This window comes from Argopecten irradians, chromosome 12 (assembly GCF_041381155.1).
Source record: "Argopecten irradians isolate NY chromosome 12, Ai_NY, whole genome shotgun sequence".
NCBI lineage: Eukaryota > Metazoa > Mollusca > Bivalvia > Pectinida > Pectinidae > Argopecten > Argopecten irradians.
Genome location: NC_091145.1, coordinates 37894163 through 37915489, shown reverse-complemented (window position 1 = coordinate 37915489; position 21327 = coordinate 37894163). Strand labels below are relative to the sequence as shown.

At 35.4% G+C, this 21327-nt stretch overlaps 1 protein-coding gene across 1 annotated transcript in view; it reads right to left on the bottom strand.

The window, feature by feature from the left end:
- Positions 1 to 1131: 1131 nt before the first annotated feature.
- LOC138304907 (beta-TrCP-like) overlaps positions 1132 to 21327 on the bottom strand; it is a 35902-nt gene continuing 15706 nt past the window's right edge. The window contains exons 10-14 of the mRNA XM_069245299.1: positions 17561 to 17649; positions 12531 to 12609; positions 11428 to 11621; positions 10510 to 10567; positions 1132 to 10001 (exon numbers count right to left, since the gene is read on the bottom strand). Of these exons, the coding sequence (XP_069101400.1) occupies positions 9858 to 10001; positions 10510 to 10567; positions 11428 to 11621; positions 12531 to 12609; positions 17561 to 17649 (564 nt within the window). The 3' untranslated portion in view covers positions 1132 to 9857. The remainder of the gene's footprint in view (positions 10002 to 10509; positions 10568 to 11427; positions 11622 to 12530; positions 12610 to 17560; positions 17650 to 21327) is intronic.

Sequence of the window (21327 nt, the reverse complement as noted above, 5' to 3'; positions counted from 1 at the left end):
TTATAATCCAAGATCACCGTGGTTATAATCTCCAGATCACCGTGATTATAATCCACAGATCACCGTGGTTATATCCAATCCCACACAGATCACCGTGTTATAATCCCAGATCACCATGGTTATAATCCACAGATCACCAGTGGTGTTATAATCTCCAGATCACCATGGTTATAATCCATCAATCCCAATCACCATGTTATAATCCCCAGATCACCATGGTTATAATCCACAGATCACCATGGTTATAATCCCCAGATCACCGTGGTTATAATCCCCAGATCACCATGGTTATAATCTCAATGTTATAGATCAGATCACCGTGGTTATATCCCAATCTGGTTTAATCCAGATCACCATGGTTATAATCCCCAGATCACCATGGTTATAATCCCCAGATCACCGTGGTTATAATCCCCAGATCACCATGGTTATAATCCCCAGATCACCATGGTTATAATCCCCAGATCACCATGGTTATAATCCCCAGATCACTGTAGTTATAATCTCCAGATCACTGTGGTTGTAATCCCCAAATCACCATGGTTATAATCTCCAGATCACCATGGTTATAATCCCCTGATCACCATGGTTAAAATCCCTAGATCACCATAAGTATAATCCCCAGATCATCATTGTTATAATCCCCAGATCACCATGGTTATAATCTCCACACCATCATGATTAATACACAAATGTAAACAGGGACAATATTTTACTGTTCCGTATACGGGGAATATTCACGAAGGTTAAATTTCTCACTTCAATAATTCCTTTAACTACTATTCTTAGATATTTATAGAATTTCTGAAAATTTGTGGATTATAGCGAAAATGTTAAAATAAACCATCTATGATATTTAACCACTATACAGTCTCCAATCACCATGGTTATCAAAAATACCACAGATATTCTCTATGAATACTCTTAGTGTCTATCATTATTGATATATCCGGGATACACCATCAACCAGTATGATTTTTTGTCATATTGGTTATAGATATTGGTTATTCTTCACAAAGTTACACATTTGAGGGGTTTCTAGCCCAACCAATTTAACATTAATTATAGAAAACTCCATAGATACATCATTATAAGATAACTCCTGGATACAAAACATTAAATGGATAAGAGTAGTGTATAAAGGGATAGTTTATTGAGCATTAGTTTGGACATATCATACTTCTCCCGAGATACGTTCTGACTTTATGTCACACATGTGTATTATGCCGACAATTCATGTTTGTAACTATACAGTAAATGCTTATATTTCCTTTGCTTAACGAGAAACCATTAGTTTCCAGATACCACAGAGAGTAAGTAAGTATAGGAAAACTGCACCAGGACAACTAATCCCTAAATTGATTCGCTATAATTTGAGTCAACTTAGAAATGTACTGGCACGGTACACATAATGTATACATTTAATACAATGCATGTTTTCTCTTCAAAAAATACAAGCTGGATTTCCTTGAATCACATTGAATGTGAACACTACTGATTTGAACACATACTTTCAGATTATAGTTTATCATATTACAATAAATACAACAAAATTATAGAAGTTTCAGGACAAAGTATCAAGCATACAATGCACTGACACAGAGGTTCTACAGATTAATTATCTAGATACTTGTATATCTAAACTAATATGTACATCTTATAAAATGCTTTATCTTGAAATTTTGGGAACAAAATAAATTCTGGAATTTTCTTTATAGTCATAGTTTGAAAACAGTATAATATTAAAAATTATTTCAGTATGAGCTAATGAGGAAGCTTAAAATTACATTATTGGGTAGTTTAAGTGGAGTTTGAGAAGACTAGCAGTACTGAAATGATAAATTTCTATATTTTGTTCGAAATGACAGGAGTTAGAAAATAATTTCTACATTTCGGCCATGCATGTCTAAGAAAGAGAAAACATATTTATACCTGTTTTGGTACATAACAACATAAAAATCACAACCACTGGGGACTCCGTATTAAAACAAAACACTCTTATACACTTATCAGACATAAATACTTGTAAGGTAAAATATACATTTATATGATAATACAATGAATATTGACTAATAGTTTTATGAACTATATAACTACAAACAACAGTAAGTATTACTATAATATGACGACGTGAGGTTACGGCAGTAGATATTCCATATTTATATATTGTAGAGTTACCTCCCTTGTGGACAGGTAGTCACTGTGGTGTAATTTTTACGTGAGTGAATCCTGCATTAACTTCAATATAACTCAGTAATATGTGAATTCAGAATAGCCATCGATAGGTGACACTGATACTTCAGTGTAAAGACAAGCTGGAGAATTAACCTGCTGGCAAGGTCACATGATATATTTACATGTTTGATAGCTACCTATTGTACAGAAACGTGATCATCTTTGTTCCATGACAGCAGACCAATAAGACAAAGAGAGACTTACCAAAGAAAGTTACTTGAACCGTTGTGATTAATACCATATACTGTAATCGACCCGATAAGTACCCCTAGTATCCCTATAAGCACCCCTCCCACCCCCTTGTTACCCTTCCATGTAGGTTTCTTTATTTAATATCTTTTGCAAATTGATTTATGCCTTTTATGGCTAACTTTGTGCAATAGATTTATGAAAGGGTTAGTCCAAATTTGGTACTTTTAAGCACTTATTAGTTTTTTTTTTTGGTTTTTTTTTTAACTTTTTAAGCACCTTTGGCACTTATTAGGTTGAATACAGTAATGGTAATTAAATTTCCAAAACTAAAATAATATTTTGCTTAATCATTTTTGAAAGACAAGTGTTTGCATTAAACAATTTGCTAGACAAAAAAAAAGATTTGCTTGACAAGACAACCAAATATAAAGTTTGATATAATTTCAGAATCTATATGATTAGAAAAAATACATGATCTGAAGAATAAATACAAAATGTTGAAATTAATTGGCATCGTTTTGTAGTGGGTTCGCTATCAACAAATCGTTTTTGAAGATACATCATATAGAATGTGCAATGAAATAATAACATGTACATGTATAATGAAATTTAAAATGATTAATAAAATATCTTAATGCTTTAATGACTGAATTCAGACTAAACATATAAGTTTTGGAAATATACATAATATTTACAGGATGTATATGACAATATATACAAACAAAAACAGCTACACAATAACGAGATCATTACAATAACAGTATATAACCGACATGATAATAACAAAGGAGTATTACTGACCGCTGGTCACATGTTGTAGACACGACAACCCAATCATACACATTGTATAACAACAAAAACTATCCTGTCTGGCAAATAATAATGACATCTAAACATGTTCTAAAATTTCCTCTAAATTCCTTAAAGTCCTACAACAAATGAAACTGTGTGTATCATTCTGTGAAAAAAGACACCTGCTTTTATTCTACCTGTGTAATTTTTTAACCACAATCAAAGATTATTAAGTCATGGGACTGATATGACGATAGTTTAAATTAACACTTACAAAATATTGTTTTTTTTTCTTAGAATGCCAACCTACTTTTTGTATTCTATCTTTGCATTTTATAGTCAAGAGTTATCTGCCCTTGAGGATAGGTATTTACGTCATGGTAGGTGTGAAAAAATAACTTTATTGTTACGCTCACAACCACATGACGTAACAATCAATTTCCACACACAAACAGAGATAATCTGCAGTACACAAAGAAGTAATATAACATGCCAGCAATAATTGTTTTGAGTATGTTTGAATGTAATTTGAAATTTAATAATTTTATCCTTGATTCTGATGAAAAGAACATGGGGGCTTCAAGATCTCAAAAGAACATGGATAAAGAACAATTTACCGTTGCTAAGTCCATTTGCCATGAGTTTCGTGACGTCATAATCACCACAAAGTGGGACTATTCAAAGGTAAACTGTACTTTACCCACGTCGTTATGGTATCTCGAAACCCTCGTAATTACATATCTTTTATGTGAATATATTTCTTCAATTAATAATATTGTAAACAAAACAAAAAACAGATGGCCGATATTACTGTAAGCATTATGCTGCATGGAAAAATGATAAAATATTATTGATGCATGTTATACAAATTGACTTAATTTCATTCTCATTGAAAAGAAATCATTTTGAATTAAGGTAATTCATTAAAATATACTACACAAGACCATGAAAACTTTAATGCACCCCTTGACTCCAGGCTTTCTGGTTCTATAGAATAAGTCTTTGATCACTACCTGAGATTATAGCATCACATATTTACATATTGTAACAGTTGATTCAAGTAATCGTTAGATAAAATATGCAACCATATATGAAGTAAAGGAAGCATCCAGGATAAACGAACTTCAAGAAAATTACTGTCTATTGTCTATCAAACATTTGTATGCTGTTTCTGAGCAAGTTTGGAGTAAAATTGATAGAACGGAGCAAAAATTAATTTCATTTGTGACAAAGTTTGCATTGAATGTTTATCTAGAATACTAGCTTCCAAATTTTATCCGAAACGTATTACAGTTATATAAAATCAAGAAATTGAATTTAGAGATTTGAAACATTAACAGAACTATGCAACAGTGAAAAAGTTAAACATACAATTTTGAACGATTGTACATTTAATTGTCAAGTATTAATAACAAAGGGAAAAAAAGAAGAACAAAAACTTAGTGCCTGATTATAATACAAAAAAATAATGATCATGTAAACAAAAAGCACCATCAATTAAATATGTAATGAAGAATGGCTATAAAATATAAATATCTAGCTACATCAACTACATATAGGGCTATAAAGCAACAACATTTAGAAGCTTGTTTACAAAACAAAAATTAGGAAAAAATATAGTTTGTAGATTATACAGAGGCAACAATTATCAAAAGTGAACAGTTGTTAGCAATAGTAGGCTAGGATATATGAGATAACCATTCTGATCTATCGGAGCCAGAGTACTGACAAAGTGAAACAAGGGGAAGTAACTCTGATAGATCAGGATAAGTAGGAGCAGCACCAGTAATTACATAAGTAATAGCTATTTCATAAAAAATAAAGTACACAGAATAAAGCTAATCAAATACAGGATATTTACACTGATCACCAGATTCAGTTTAATATAAATGTGCTCTGGCCAGAATTGACATTAATAATTTAAAATACAATCAATGAGTATTTCAAATAGTAAAACAACCATTTGAAAAATATCAAAGTTGAAAATAGATATGAAAATAAAATTGTGCCATTTATAATTTATTTTTATAGAAACTGTCATGCTAGTAAAATACAATATTGTTTACAGACAGAGATATGAAGGTTTTAGGAAGCAAGTATACGTATAATTATGTAATCCCTCATACAGGCACCAGGCTATAAAGAAACAATATAGGGGCAATAACGATGATAGGGCTACTCAGGATAAACACTTTGTAGATACAATCTACCTTCATTTTGATCTTTGAGCGACTAGTTAATAACTTAAGATAATACAGCTGATGATACAAAAATAACATTAAGTTCACCAGCCAGTCACAGCTTCTGATATCTACTACAATACATTTTACAGGTTTCCTTGAACTTCTTTCATATGACATCTTAATTTAACATATTTTATTGGTCCCAATTTGACTATATTTTTTATATCTGTAGAACATGAACCAAAACTATAAAGATAAAATGTAAATTGCTTTAAACTGAATTGAATTATCAAGTGAAAGGTCAAATTCACAACAAAAATAAGAGTCACTATTATATTAGTATTAGATAAGTCTGCTAATTTAATGCAATAATATTACTGTAAAGCTATTGTCATTCGTGTGGGTGTTTACTTTCGCAAATTTTGCAACTGAAGTTAGGTTGCGAAAGTTTATCTCAGCAAATGAATAGAATTGAATCTACATATTTTATATTGTTAGTAATTTTCAATCAATGTTTTAATCTGCAAATGTTAATCTAGCTTCGTGAACTTGTTTTGAAATGGGAATTACGAAAATTAGTCGTCGCAAAAGACATTTGGTTTACTATAAACGTTCTGGTACACATTCTGACACATTCAGTAAGACAAGGTCTAACTTAACAGGTAACTGATCCATAGCAGGTAAAATTGGTCATCAGATGTGATGGACAAGACGGGACTAATCAGACAAAGGTCAAAAGGATTTGTGTAGCACTGTGACCTTTATAACTAAAATATACCTCTATGTCAATCACAGGTTTTAAATGTACCAAAATCTGTATGTATCATAATACGATATCAAAAATTTACATATGCAATGTACATGTATCATGGTTAAGCTCTAGGTAATATTTTTTAGCATGTATCAACGGCACATTTTCAATTAACAAGAGGCCCAGAGAGCATGTATCGCTCACCTGGTTGTTTTTTAGTAATTATCACAAAGACTCTTACAATTAGAAAAATTAGCAAAATTGACTATAAAATTTGATCAATTTTGAATCACAACCATATAACGATGCTATAGATATCATACAAATATGCTATCAAAAACATAGGTTCAGAGAAAAAGTAATGAAAATTGTAGCCTAATTGACATTTTTGGCCCCGCGTCTAATTGACATTTTTGGCCCCGCGTCTAAGGCCCCACATTATAAGGATGCTACCATGAGTGCCCTTCCATGCTTAGTTGCAGAGAAGAAGTCGTTTATATGATAACAGCCAAATTGATCCCTTTTGACCCCGCCCCTAAGGCCCCCGGGGGGTCTGCCCCATCATTTGCACAATTTTGAATTCCCACCCTATAAGGATACTACCATTGCATTATGAGCGCAATCTCATGTTTAGTTGCAGAGAAGAAGTCGTTTATATGGAAATAGTCAAATTGACCACTTTTGACCACGCCTTTCAGGCTCCTGGGGGATCAGCCCCATCATTTGAACAATTTTCAGTTAGTAGCCCATAAGGATGCTACCAGTCAAATTTTGTTAAAAACCGAGCAGCGGTTATGGAGAAGAAGTTGATTGTTGACGGACGTCGGACACCGCGGTATCCCATTATAAGCCCACCTTGGTCCTTCTGACCAGGTGAGCTAACAAGAAAGAAAATGTTTTACTTATAATTATGAATAATCCAGGTATTAATAAAGTATTAAATTGAGAGTTAGCATAATAAATGAGTCTGATCTGCTTGATGGATAGATTCACACAACCTAAGGAATTCTGTATTTGCATATTACAGATTTATCTGCCCTTCCGCATCATTATTGATTATGACATCATGCGTTTGCAAGCGTAATATCATATTCTTCGGAGAAAATGATGTGAATTTTACTTACAAAAGAATGAAATCACAATGGATGCCTACCCGTAAGGGTACTCTGTCATATGTAAAGACGGAAAAATATTTAATTATTGACAATACATTTATATCTGTGTGTCATATATTTCTATAAGTTTTTTGTGATGCCCTGCTCATTTTACAGACTGGATTTCCTAATGCTTTCATTCCTATTTAATGCATTATCTTGTAAAGAGTTACCTGCTCTTGTTGATAAGGGACTAACTACTACTGACTTCTCGGTCACTATGGTGACATACAATGTTGGAACTACTGACAACTTGGTCACTATGGTAACATAAAATGGTAGGAACTACTGGCATATCGGTCACTATGGTGACATACAATGTTGGAACTACTGACAGCTCGGTCACTATGGTAACATACAATGGTAGGAACTACTGACATCTCGGTCACTATGGTGACATACAATGTTGGAACTACTGACAGCTTGGTCACTATGGTAACATACAATGGTAGGAACTACTGACATATCGGTCACTATGGTAACATAAAATGGCAGGAACTACTGACATCTTAGTCACTATGGTAACATACAATGGTAGGAACTACTGACATCTCGGTCACTATGGTAACATAAAATGGTAGGAACTACTGACATCTTGGTCACTATGGTAACATACAATGTTGGAACTACTGACAGCTCGGTCACTATGGTAACATACAATGGTAGGAACTACTGACATCTTGGTCACTATGGTAACATAAAATGGTAGGAACTACTGACATCTTGGTCACTATGGTAACATAAAATGGTAGGAACTACTGACATCTCGGTCACTATGGTAACATACAATGGTAGGAACTACTGACTACTCGGTTACTATGGTAACATACAATGGTAGGAACTACTGACATCTCGGTCACTATGGTAACATACAATGGTAGGAACTACTGACATCTCGGTCACTATGGAAACATACAATGGTAGGAACTACTGACATCTCGGTCACTATGGTAACATATGTTGTGTGTAGGAAATACTGACAACTCTGTCAATGTGGTAACATACAATGGTACGATCAACAAACATTCCGATGGAAACTAGAAATGTCTAAATCTATTAGACAAAACTCCCTCTGCTTCCATACATCAAACTAGGCCAAGAAGGGACGAGATGCATGTGCATAGCCCGTCCATATAATGTTAGGGGTATGATAGAAACTGAAGGTTGATTGTACTTTTAGCCCTCTAATGAATAAAGACAAACATAAATTACAAATGCTGGTCTAAATAAATTAAAGCTGGAGTTCTATACTGGCCTTATAGAGCAAATACCTATGTGTAACAGTTGACAAGGAATTCAGTTAGAGGATTAAAGCTTTAAAACTATATATAACAGACATTGTTATCTAGTCTTTGTCTTATTTCATAGCATATCTAAATTCTTATATTCCTTAAGTCCAGTTTATGTACACTATGTATGAGAGTATTAACGATCTTAAAGATGCTCCACTGCCGACAGAGCATAAACAATACTTATCATTTGAACAATAATTGGTGTTTAATCCGTTTAATCAGTTTATATGTGTCAAATTAACACAAAAATACATATAACTTATTTTGCTTTTGGTGTATGCACAATCAGTACTTCGAATTCATTCCATTCCATATAGGAAATAAAGTATTTTTTTCATATTTCTAGAATTGAAATAAGAAGCTCAAACTTTTCAATGGTGGTAACTGTGTAAAGTTTAAGTACCTTTTGTAACTGTAGAAAAATACGAATTCGTCTGCTCCTCTTTTTGATAGAGAAACAGACAAACTAACAAAACATGTCAAATGGAGTTCTTGAGGACATGCTAGTCACCCCCAAGACATTAGTCATCAGCATTGTTCCCTTACTATGAAAACATCAGCAGCTGAAGCAGAAGGATTTGAGTAGCTGAAACTTCATCAGGAGTAGCTGAAACTTCATCAGGAGTAGCTGAAACTTCATCAGGAGTAGCTGAAACTTCATCAGGAGTAGCTGAAACTTCATCAGGAGTAGCTGAAACTTCAAAGTTACACATTGAGCATTCCGTCAGGCTACCGTTGACAAGAGCTGAAGTCCCATGTTTCACAGGAGGTGTTCCATCACTAAGAGCTAGTTGACAGTGAGCGTTCTGTCAGCAGCAGCTGAAGTCCCAGAGTTTGACAGTAAGTGTTCCATCACTAAGAGCTAGTTGACAGTGAGCGTTCTGTCAGCAGCAGCTGAAGTCCCAGAGTTTGACAGTAAGTGTTCCATCACTAAGAGCTAGTTGACAGTGAGCGTTCTGTCAACAGCAGCTGAAGTCCCAGAGTTTGACAGTAAGTGTTCCATCACTAAGAGCTAGTTAACAGTGAGCGTTCTGTCAGCAGCAGCTGAAGTCCCATGTTTCACAGGAAGTGTTCCATCACTAAGAGCTAGTTAACAGTGAGCGCTCTCTCAGCAGCAGCTTAAGTCTCAGAGTTTGACAGTAAGTGTTCCATCACTAAGAGCTAGTTAACAGTGAGCGTTCTGTCAGCAGCAGCTGAAGTCCCAGAGTTTGACAGTAAGTGTTCCATCACTAAGAGCTAGTTAACAGTGAGCATTCTGTCAGCAGCAGCTGAAGTCCCAGAGTTTGACAGTTTTATCATATGAGCCTGATACAATAATAAAGTCATTAAACTGTAAACAGGTAACTCCGTCCGTATGATTCCTTAGCGTCACCAAGCGTTTACCTGTCTCCAGGTTCCATACCTTCACAAAAAATATTGTATTTTTACTAACTTTGAATTAGAGTTTTCTCTTGGACACTTAATTCATTTTTAATATAAAACATGATCACATAAAGGCCAGTTATATACCAGAATCATTCATGTGAATTGTGTGTTTCTAGTCAGTATAGGCCTTTTGGCCATTGATAAAATATTCTGTTCAACTTGACCCTTAATACCAGGGTGACCTTCGATGAAGGTCAAGATAACACAACTTAACAAACTTGGTAGTCCTTCATTCAGTATGATTCAGGTGATTTGTTGGCGTCTTTGTTGTCATTGAATAGAAATAATGCTGCTTAAAATGTTTTATCTATTTGATCTCTGAAACTACATTTGATTTTTATGACATAAAATAATTAACTTATTGAAATGTGCTTTAAATCTTGTAAATATACATGATTATGAATGATCTACTCTAGACTTAATTTGTGGGTTTTTGTTAATTGAAAATATTAAAACTTGAATTGATTTTAGCGATAAAATTTTACCTTAATTGTCTTGTCATCAGCGGCACTAACAAGTCGCCAGCTATCAGCTTGTAGACACCTGTAACATAGTCGTCAGTAACACTAGAATACTATCATAAAAAAATTGTACAACTCTTCAAAATAAGTATATCATAAAAGCAAACTGTTGGTATTTTGTAGAACTGTTTGTTTTAAGCTATATATATTTTTAGTATTTTAACTTGTAAATACTACGTTTTTAATTGCATGTGCAACCGGAAATCCAATTCTAGTCGTGTAGGAAGGGGTTAAAAGACCCCTATCAGACATTGCAAGCACAGAGCCACATCAATGCCTCTCCATAAGTCCCCTGACTTTCAACGAGGCCAATCACCTGCGAATTACCTGAGAATAATCAGTGTGTTCGTGTAAAATTTAACATATCAGGAATTGTCAACAAGTAATATGGTCACTTTATACTTTGACAGTAACAATCACATATTGCTCTCTTCATGAAGAGATTATGACTACACAATGATCATTTTAACATTAGGATCTCTCTATGACTCAAATATGACTTTGCTTCTTTAAGAGCCCATCTATAGTATTTATACCTCATAACTCGTATACAGTGTATAAACCTTGTATGACCTTCTTACCTTACAACCTTTTTAAGACCTTTTATCCTATGATCCCCTGACTGACCTACATGTATTCACCTAGCAACCCTTGTATGGCCTTATTATTCTATGATCCCCTGTTTGACCTTTTTACCTTTATATATTATAGTTATTACCTCTGAATGACCTTTTATCCTATGATTCCCTTGACTGACCTACATGTATTCACCTAGCAACCTTTGTATGGCCTTCTTATCCTATGATCCCCTGTTTGACCTTTTTACCTTATGACCTCTGCATGACCTTTTATCCTATGATTCCCCCTGTTTGACATATTTACCTTACAACCCCAGTATGACCTTCAGCTGCCTTCCAGTCAATTGTATTCATACATTCCCCACTGTGGATGTCCCAGAATTTGAGGTTACAGTCAAGAGATCCACTGACGATCCGCGTAGAGTCAAACTGTAAACAAGTAACAGCATCCTGGTGACCAGTCAGTGTCCGCACACAGTCCCCAAAGTAGTTCCACACCTGCAACGACACATATAAATTCTAATACTAACAGGGTTACTTATAAATATATGGCTGGTAGGTTGTTTTGTTAAGATGGGTGCCATATTAATGGGGTTTGATTCATATATATTAGTACATCACGTGATAGAATACTGGATTCTGATTGGCTACACACATGGGTTCTATTTGCAATAGTGCCCGGGCAAGCGGGCACTATTGAAGTGGTGCAAAATTGAACGTGAATGTATTGTGACGTCACCATTATATGACATCATTATAACGTTGCGCTTCGACCAAGACGTCAAGATGGCGGACAGGCTTTGTGTGATGGGATGGAATCAAACGTTGCTTTTCTTTAGAGGACAGTTCACTCATGTTCTATATTGATCTACTTTTAATCTTCATGAAGCTGAATCCCTTTTTATAGAAACAAAAATTTCTGCGACAATTCATATGTTGTACTTAATGCAACAACGTGGTGTGGAAATGAAGATAGCTTTATGAGGTGTCGCTTGATGTGCTTCTGTTTCGATGACATGAAAACAGGTTTCATGTGAGGGTGATGTACTAATCCCATTATGGCCTGTTTGAGAGGGCACTATTGCCTCATAGTGTTGTCTCGTGATGGATTAGTGCCCGAGCCTTCGGCTCAGGCACTATATTCCCTCCATCGACAATACTATGAGGCAATAGTGCCCTCACAAACAGGCCATAATAGATAATTAATATCTGGTTCAGAAATTCATTATTTCAGTACATATGTACCGGTAATAGGTTTTTTGATTTATTAGAAATTAGGATCATCTGAAATTCAGTACCTTTGTGGTAACTAACAACACATGCATTCTAATGATGGAACGCTTTAAATACTTTTTAAATATTAGTGATTCTGTATACATTGACAATCACTGTGCCAGTCTTACTTACTTTAATAGCTTTGTCACATGACCCAGACACTATTTTAGTGTCACTGAAGTGTACACATAAAACTGCCGCTAAATGTCCCCTGCAAAAATTAAACAATCAATATATATATATGAGACAATTGCAGTACAAACAACTGTAAGGGGTAGAGGAGACACACCTCGTTAAGTCTAATGACTAAAAGACCATCTATAGAATGCACACCTCCTTTAGTCTAATGACTAACAGACCATCTAACAGACCATCTATAGAATGCACACCTCCTTTAGTCTAATGACTAACAGACCATCTATAGAATGCACACCTCCTTTAGTCTAATGACTAACAGACCATCTATAGAATGCACACCTCCTTTAGTCTAATGACTAACAGACCATCTATAGAATGCACACCTCCTTTAGTCTAATGACTAACAGACCATCTATAGAATGCACACCTCCTTTAGTCTAATGACTAACAGACCATCTATAGAATGCACACCTCCTTTAGTCTAATGACTAACAGACCATCTATAGAATGCACACCTCCTTTAGTCTAATGACTAACAGACCATCTATAGAATGCACACCTCCTTTAGTCTAATGACTAACAGACCATCTATAGAATGCACACCTCCTTTAGTCTAATGACTAACAGACATCTATAGAATGCACACCTCCTTTAGTCTAATGACTAACAGACCATCTATAGAATGCACACCTCCTTTAGTCTAATGACTAACAGACCATCTATAGAATGCACACCTCCTTTAGTCTAATGACTAACAGACCATCTATAGAACGCACACCTCCTTTAGTCTAATGACTAACAGACCATCTATAGAATGCACACCTCCTTTAGTCTAATGACTAACAGACCATCTATAGAATGCACACCTCCTTTAGTCTAATGACTAACAGACCATCTATAGAATGCACACCTCCTTTAGTCTAATGACTAACAGACCATCTATAGAATGCACACCTCCTTTAGTCTAATGACTAACAGACCATCTATAGAATGCACACCTCCTTTAGTCTAAGACTAACAGTCTAAATGACCACAGACCATATAATGCCACCCTTTAGTCAACTAGAATCTAGCACACATCCTCTTAGTCTAATGACTAAGACATCATCTATAGAATGCACACCTCCTTTAGTCTAATGCTAATGACATCTATAGAAGCACACCTCCTTTAGTCTAATGACTAACAGACATCTATAAAATGCACACCTCCTTTAGTCTAATGACTAACAGACATCTATAGAATGCACACCTCTTATCTAATGACTAAAGACATCTATAATGCACACCTCCTTTAGTCTAATGACTAACAGATGACATCTATAGAATGCACACCTCCTTTAGTCTAATGACTAACAGACATCTACTAAAGACAACAACTCAGTAGACACACCTCCTTTTAGTCTAATGACTAACAGACCATCTATAGAATGCACACCTCTTTAGAATGCACTAACAGACCATCTATAATGCACACCTCCTTTAGTCTAATGACTAACAGACCATCTATAGAAGCACACCTCCTTTAGTCTAAGACTAACAGACATCTATAGAATGCACACCTCCTTTAGTCTAATGACTAACAGACCATCTATAGAATGCACACCTCCTTTAGTCTAATGACTAACAGACATCTATAGAATGCACACCTCCTTTAGTCTAATGACTAACAGACCATCTATAGAATGCACACCTCCTTTAGAGCTAATGACTAACAGACCATCTATAGAATGCACACCTCCTTTAGTCTAATGACTAACAGACCATCTATAGAATGCACACCTCCTTTAGTCTAATGACTAACAGACATCTATAGAATGCACACCTCCTTTAGTCTAATGACTAACAGACCATCTATAGAAGACCCTCCTTTAGTCACACCTCCTTTAGTCTAATGACTAACAGACATCTATAGAATGCACACCTCCTTTAGTCTAATGACTAACAGACATCTATAGAATGCACACCTCCTTTAGTCTAATGACTAACAGACATCTATAGAATGCACACCTCCTTTAGTCTAATGACTAACAGACATCTATAGAATGCACACCTCCTTTAGTCTAATGACTAACAGACCATCTATAGAATGCACACCTCCTTTAGTCTAATGACTAACAGACCATCTATAGAACACACACCTCGTTTAGTCTAATGACTAACAGACCATCTATAGAATGCACACCTCCTTTAGTCTAATGACTAACAGACCATCTATAGAATGCACACCTCCTTTAGTCTAATGACTAACAGACCATCTATAGAATGCACACCTCCTTTAGTCTAATGACTAACAGACCATCTATAGAATGCACACCTCCTTTAGTCTAATGACTAACAGACCATCTATAGAATGCACACCTCCTTTAGTCTAATGACTAACAGACCATCTATAGAATGCACACCTCCTTTAGTCTAATGACTAACAGACCATCTATAGAATGCACACCTCCTTTAGTCTAATGACTAACAGACCATCTATAGAATGCACACCTCCTTTAGTCTAATGACTAACAGACCATCTATAGAATGCACACCTCCTTTAGTCTAATGACTAACAGACCATCTATAGAATGCACACCTCCTTTAGTCTAATGACTAACAGACCATCTATAGAATGCACACCTCCTTTAGTCTAATGACTAACAGACATCTATAGAACGCACACCTCCTTTAGTCTAATGACTAACAGACCATCTATAGAATGCACACCTCCTTTAGTCTAATGACTAACAGACCATCTATAGAATGCACACCTCCTTTAGTCTAATGACTAACAGACCATCTATAGAATGCACACCTCCTTTAGTCTAATGACTAACAGACATCTATAGAACACACACCTCCTTTAGTCTAATGACTAACAGACCATCTATAGAATGCACACCTCCTTTAGTCTAATGACTAACAGACATCTATAGAATGCACACCACACCTCCTTTAGTCTAATGACTAACAGACATCTATAGAATGCACACCTCCTTTAGTCTAATGACTAACAGACATCTATAGAACGCACACCTCCTTTAGTCTAATGACTAACAGACATCTATAGAACGCACACCTCCTTTAGTCTAATGACTAACAGACATCTATAGAATGCACACCTCCTTTAGTCTAATGACTAACAGACCATCTATAGAATGCACACCTCCTTTAGTCTAATGACTAACAGACCATCTATAGAATGCACACCTCCTTTAGTCTAATGACTAACAGACCATCTATAGAATGCACACCTCCTTTAGTCTAATGACTAACAGACCATCTATAGAACGCACACCTCCTTTAGTCTAATGACTAACAGACATCTATAGAACGCACACCTCCTTTAGTCTAATGACTAACAGACCATCTATAGAATGCACACCTCCTTTAGTCTAATGACTAACAGACCATCTATAGAATGCACACCTCCTTTAGTCTAATGACTAACAGACCATCTATAGAACGCACACCTCGTTTAGTCTAATGACTAACAGACCATCTATAGAATGCACACCTCCTTTAGTCTAATGACTAACAGACCATCTATAGAATGCACACCTCCTTTAGTCTAATGACTAACAGACCATCTATAGAACGCACACCTCCTTTAGTCTAATGACTAACAGACCATCTATAGAACGCACACCTCCTTTAGTCTAATGACTAACAGACCATCTATAGAACGCACACCTCCTTTAGTCTAATGACTAACAGACCATCTATAGAACGCACACCTCTTTAGTCTAATGACTAACAGACATCTATAGAATGCACACCTCCTTTAGTCTAATGACTAACAGACCATCTATAGAATGCACACCTCCTTTAGTCTAATGACTAACAGACCATCTATAGAATGCACACCTCCTTTAGTCTAATGACTAACAGACCATCTATAGAATGCACACCTCCTTTTAGTCTAATGACTAACAGACCATCTATAGAATGCACACCTCCTTTAGTCTAATGACTAACAGACCATCTATAGAATGCACACCTCCTTTAGTCTAATGACTAACAGACCATCTATAGAATGCACACCTCATTTAGTCTAATGACTAACAGACCATCTATAGAATGCACACCTCCTTTAGTATAATGACTAAACAGACCATCTATAGAATGCACACCTCCTTTAGTCTAATGACTAACAGATCATCTATAGAATGCACACCTCCTTTAGTCTAATGACTAACAGACCATCTATAGAATGCACACCTCCTTTAGTCTAATGACTAACAGACCATCTATAGAATGCACACCTCCTTTAGTCTAATGACTAACAGACATCTATAGAACGCACACCTCGTTTAGTCTAATGACTAACAGACATCTTATAGAATGCACACCTCATTTAGTCTAATGACTAACAGATCATCTATAGAATGCACAACTCCTTTAGTCTAATGACTAACAGACCATCTATAGAACGCACACCTCGTTTAGTCTAATGACTAACAGACCATCTATAGAATGCAAACCTCGTTTAGTCTAATGACTAACAGACATCTATAGAACGCACACCTCCTTTAGTCTAATGACTAACAGACATCTATAGAACACACACCTCGTTTAGTCTAATGACTAACAGACATCTATAGAACGCACACCTCCTTTAGTCTAATGACTAACAGACCATCTATAGAACGCACACCTCGTTTAGTCTAATGACTAACAGATCATCTATAGAACACACACCTCCTTTAGTCTAATGACTAACAGACATCTATAGAACGCACACCTCCTTTAGTCTAATGACTAACAGACCATCTATAGAATGCACACCTCCTTTAGTCTAATGACTAACAGACCATCTATAGAATGCACACCTCCTTTAGTCTAATGACTAAAAGACATCTATAGAACTATCTGACATAAAAAGATTTTTAAATCATCATAACTTCAACTACATATACCAAGATTTTAACAGCTAGGGAACCGCTATGAAATATAAGAACAGGTAGATCATATATATCATTCTTACAATATTATATCAGTGAGAAGTGTAGAATAGGGTAAATAAAAAAATGAAATTTTACCTGAGAGTCATCCGACAGTGGCCAGTACGTAGATCCCATACCTTTAGTGTTGTGTCGTAGGACCCACTTATCACCTTGTCGTCGTCCACCTAGCAACACAATCCTCTCATTAACACTAATCACTTCACAATCAATAAGGATACAATATTTTATCAAATGAAAATATTTAGTAACAATATAATTTTTTTTTTAATTTAAGCGAAGAGGTACACCCATTGTCATGGTGACGCTGTTAGTTGTATTCATCTAAAAACTTTATTTTCAAAAGATATGGGCATTAATAAAAACCCACTTTCTTTTGCATGCTACTTACTTTTGTGCATTTTGAGATAATAGTTAAGTCACAAAAGTTAATCTCAATAAATCAATATTTACACGATATAATATATTAATAAAAAAGGAATTTCTATTTCATTTTCTGCCAATGTTGATCTTCACAAATTTGTTTTGAAATCCATTGCCACATTTAGTACAAGGGAAGAGTTGGTTGACAGCTTCTATAACTTAAGCAATCAGAAGCCTCTGTCATGGTTCAATGGGAAGAGATATTTTTTTATCATTTGAAAGACAACATCTCATTTATCACTGTCAACAGTAAAATGCTTAGAGAACATTGGTTAATGACTGAAACAGCATTTACAGCCCTAAATTTCAAAACAAGAAATGAGGCCTTATATAAAAAAAATCTTTCTTTTTTTGTTGTTGTTGACGAACATAGAGACAGACAGAAAGAAGAATAGGGATACACTAAGGCCTTTACATGAGACATGTGACCTTAATAAGAGTCGTGTATAATTATTACATACCTGTAGCCTGTAGACACCTGACCATGTCTGTGTATAATTATTACCTACATGTGTACCTGTAGACACCTGACCGTGTCTGTGTTTAATTATTACATACCTGTAGACAACTGACATTGTCTGTGTATAATTATTACATACCTGTAGACACCTGACAGTGTCTGTGTATAATTATTACATACCTGTAGACACCTGACCTTGTCTGTGTATAATTATTACATACCTGTAGACACCTGACAGTGTCTGTGTATAATTATTACATACCTGTAGACATCTGACCGTGTCTGTGTATAATTATTACATACCTGTAGACATCTGACCCTGTCTATGTATAATTATTACATACCTGTAGACATCTGACCATGTCTGTGTATAATTATTACATACCTGTAGACAACTGACATTGTCTGTGTATAATTATTACATACCTGTAGACACCTGACAGTGTCTGTGTATAATTATTACATACATGTAGACACCTGACAGTGTCTGTGTATAATTATTACATACCTGCAGACTCCTGACAGTGTCTGTGTATAATTATAACATACCTGTAGACATCTGACAGTGTCTGTGTATAATTATTACATACATGTAGACACCTGACAGTGTCTGTTTATAATTATTACATACCTGCAGACTCCTGACAGTGTCTGTGTATAATTATTACTTACCTGTAGACATCTGACCGTGTCTGTGTATAATTATAACATACCTGTAGACATCTGACCGTGTCTGTGTATAATTATAACATACCTGTAGACATCTGACAGTGTCTGTGTATAATTATTACATACATGTAGACACCTGACAGTGTCTGTGTATAATTATTACATACCTGTAGACATCTGACCGTGTCTGTGTATAATTATTACATACCTGTAGACATCTGACCGTGTCTGTGTATAATTATTACATACCTGTAGACACCTGACAGTGTCTGTGTATAATTATTACATACCTGTAGACACCTGACAGTGTCTGTGTATAATTATTACATACCTGTAGACACCTGACAGTGTCTGTGTATAATTATTACATACCTGTAGACATCTGACCATGTCTGTGTATAATTATTACATACCTGTAGACATCTGACAGTGTCTGTGTATGTGTATATTTATTACATACATGTAGACACCTGACAGTGTCTGTGTATAATTATTACATACCTGTAGATACCTGACAGTGTCTGTGTATAATTATTACATACCTGTAGACATCTGACCGTGTCTGTGTATAATTATTACATACCTGTAGACACCTGACAGTGTCTGTGTATAATTATTACATACCTGTAGATACCTGACAGTGTCTGTGTATAATTATTACATACCTGTAGACATCTGACCGTGTCTGTGTATAATTATTACCTACCTGTAGACAACTGACCATGTCTGTGTATAATTATTACATACCTGTAGACACCTGACAGTGTCTGTGTATAATCATTACATACCTGTAGACAACTGACTGTGTCTGTGTATAATTATTACCTACCTGTAGACATCTGACAGTGTCTGTGTATAATCATTACATACCTGTAGACAACTGACCGTGTCTGTGTATAATTATTACTTACCTGTAGACATCTGACCGTGTCTGTGTATAATTATTACATACCTATAGACACCTGACAGTGTCTGTGTATAATTATTACCTACCTGTAGACATCTGACAGTGTCTGTGTATAATTATTACATACCTGTAGACACCTGACAGTGTCTGTGTATAATTATTACATACCTGTAGACATCTGACAGTGTCTGTGTATAATCATTACCTACCTGTAGACATCTGACCATGTCTGTGTATAATTATTACATACCTGTAGACACCTGACAGTGTCTGTGTATAATTATTACATACCTGTAGACATCTGACCATGTCTGTGTATAATTATTACATACCTGTAGACACCTGACAGTGTCTGTGTATAATTATTACATACCTGTAGACACCTGACAGTGTCTGTGTATAATTATTACATACCTGTAGACATCTGACCGTGTCTGTGTATAATTATTACATACCTGTAGACATCTGACCGTGTCTGTGTATAATTATTACATACCTGTAGACACCTGACCGTGTCTGTGTATAATTATTACATACCTGTAGCCTGTAGACACCTGACCATGTCTGTGTATAATTATTACATACCTGTAGACACCTGACCGTGTCTGTGTATAATTATTACCTACCTGTAGACACCTGACAGTGTCTGTGTATAATCATTACCTACCTGTAGACACCTGACAGTGTCTGTGTATAATTATTTCATACCTGTAGACACCTGACCATGTCTGTGTATAATCATTACATACATGTAGACACCTGACAGTATCTGTGTATAATTATTACATACCTGTAGACAACTGACAGTGTCTGTGTATAATTATTACATACATGTAGACACCTAACCGTGTCTGTGTATAATTATTACATACCTGTAGATATCTGACAGTGTCTGTGTATAATCATTACATACCTGTAGACACCTGACAGTGTCTGTGTATAATCATTACATACCTGTAGACATCTGACCGTGTCTGTGTATAATTATTACATACCTGTAGACATCTGACAGTGTCTGTGTATAATCATTACATACCTGTAGACACCTGACAGTGTCTGTGTATAATCATTACATACCTGTAGACACCTGACAGTGTCTGTGTATAATTATTACATACCTGTAGACACCTGACAGTGTCTGTGTATAATTATTACATACCTGTAGACACCTGACAGTGTCTGTGTATAATTATAACATACCTGTAGACATCTGACAGTGTCTGTGTATAATTATTACATACCTGTAGACATCTGACCGTGTCTGTGTATAATTATTACATACATGTAGACACCTGACAGTGTCTGTGTATAATTATCACATATCTGTAGACACCTGACAGTGTCTGTGTATAATTATCACATATCTGTAGATACCTGACAGTGTCT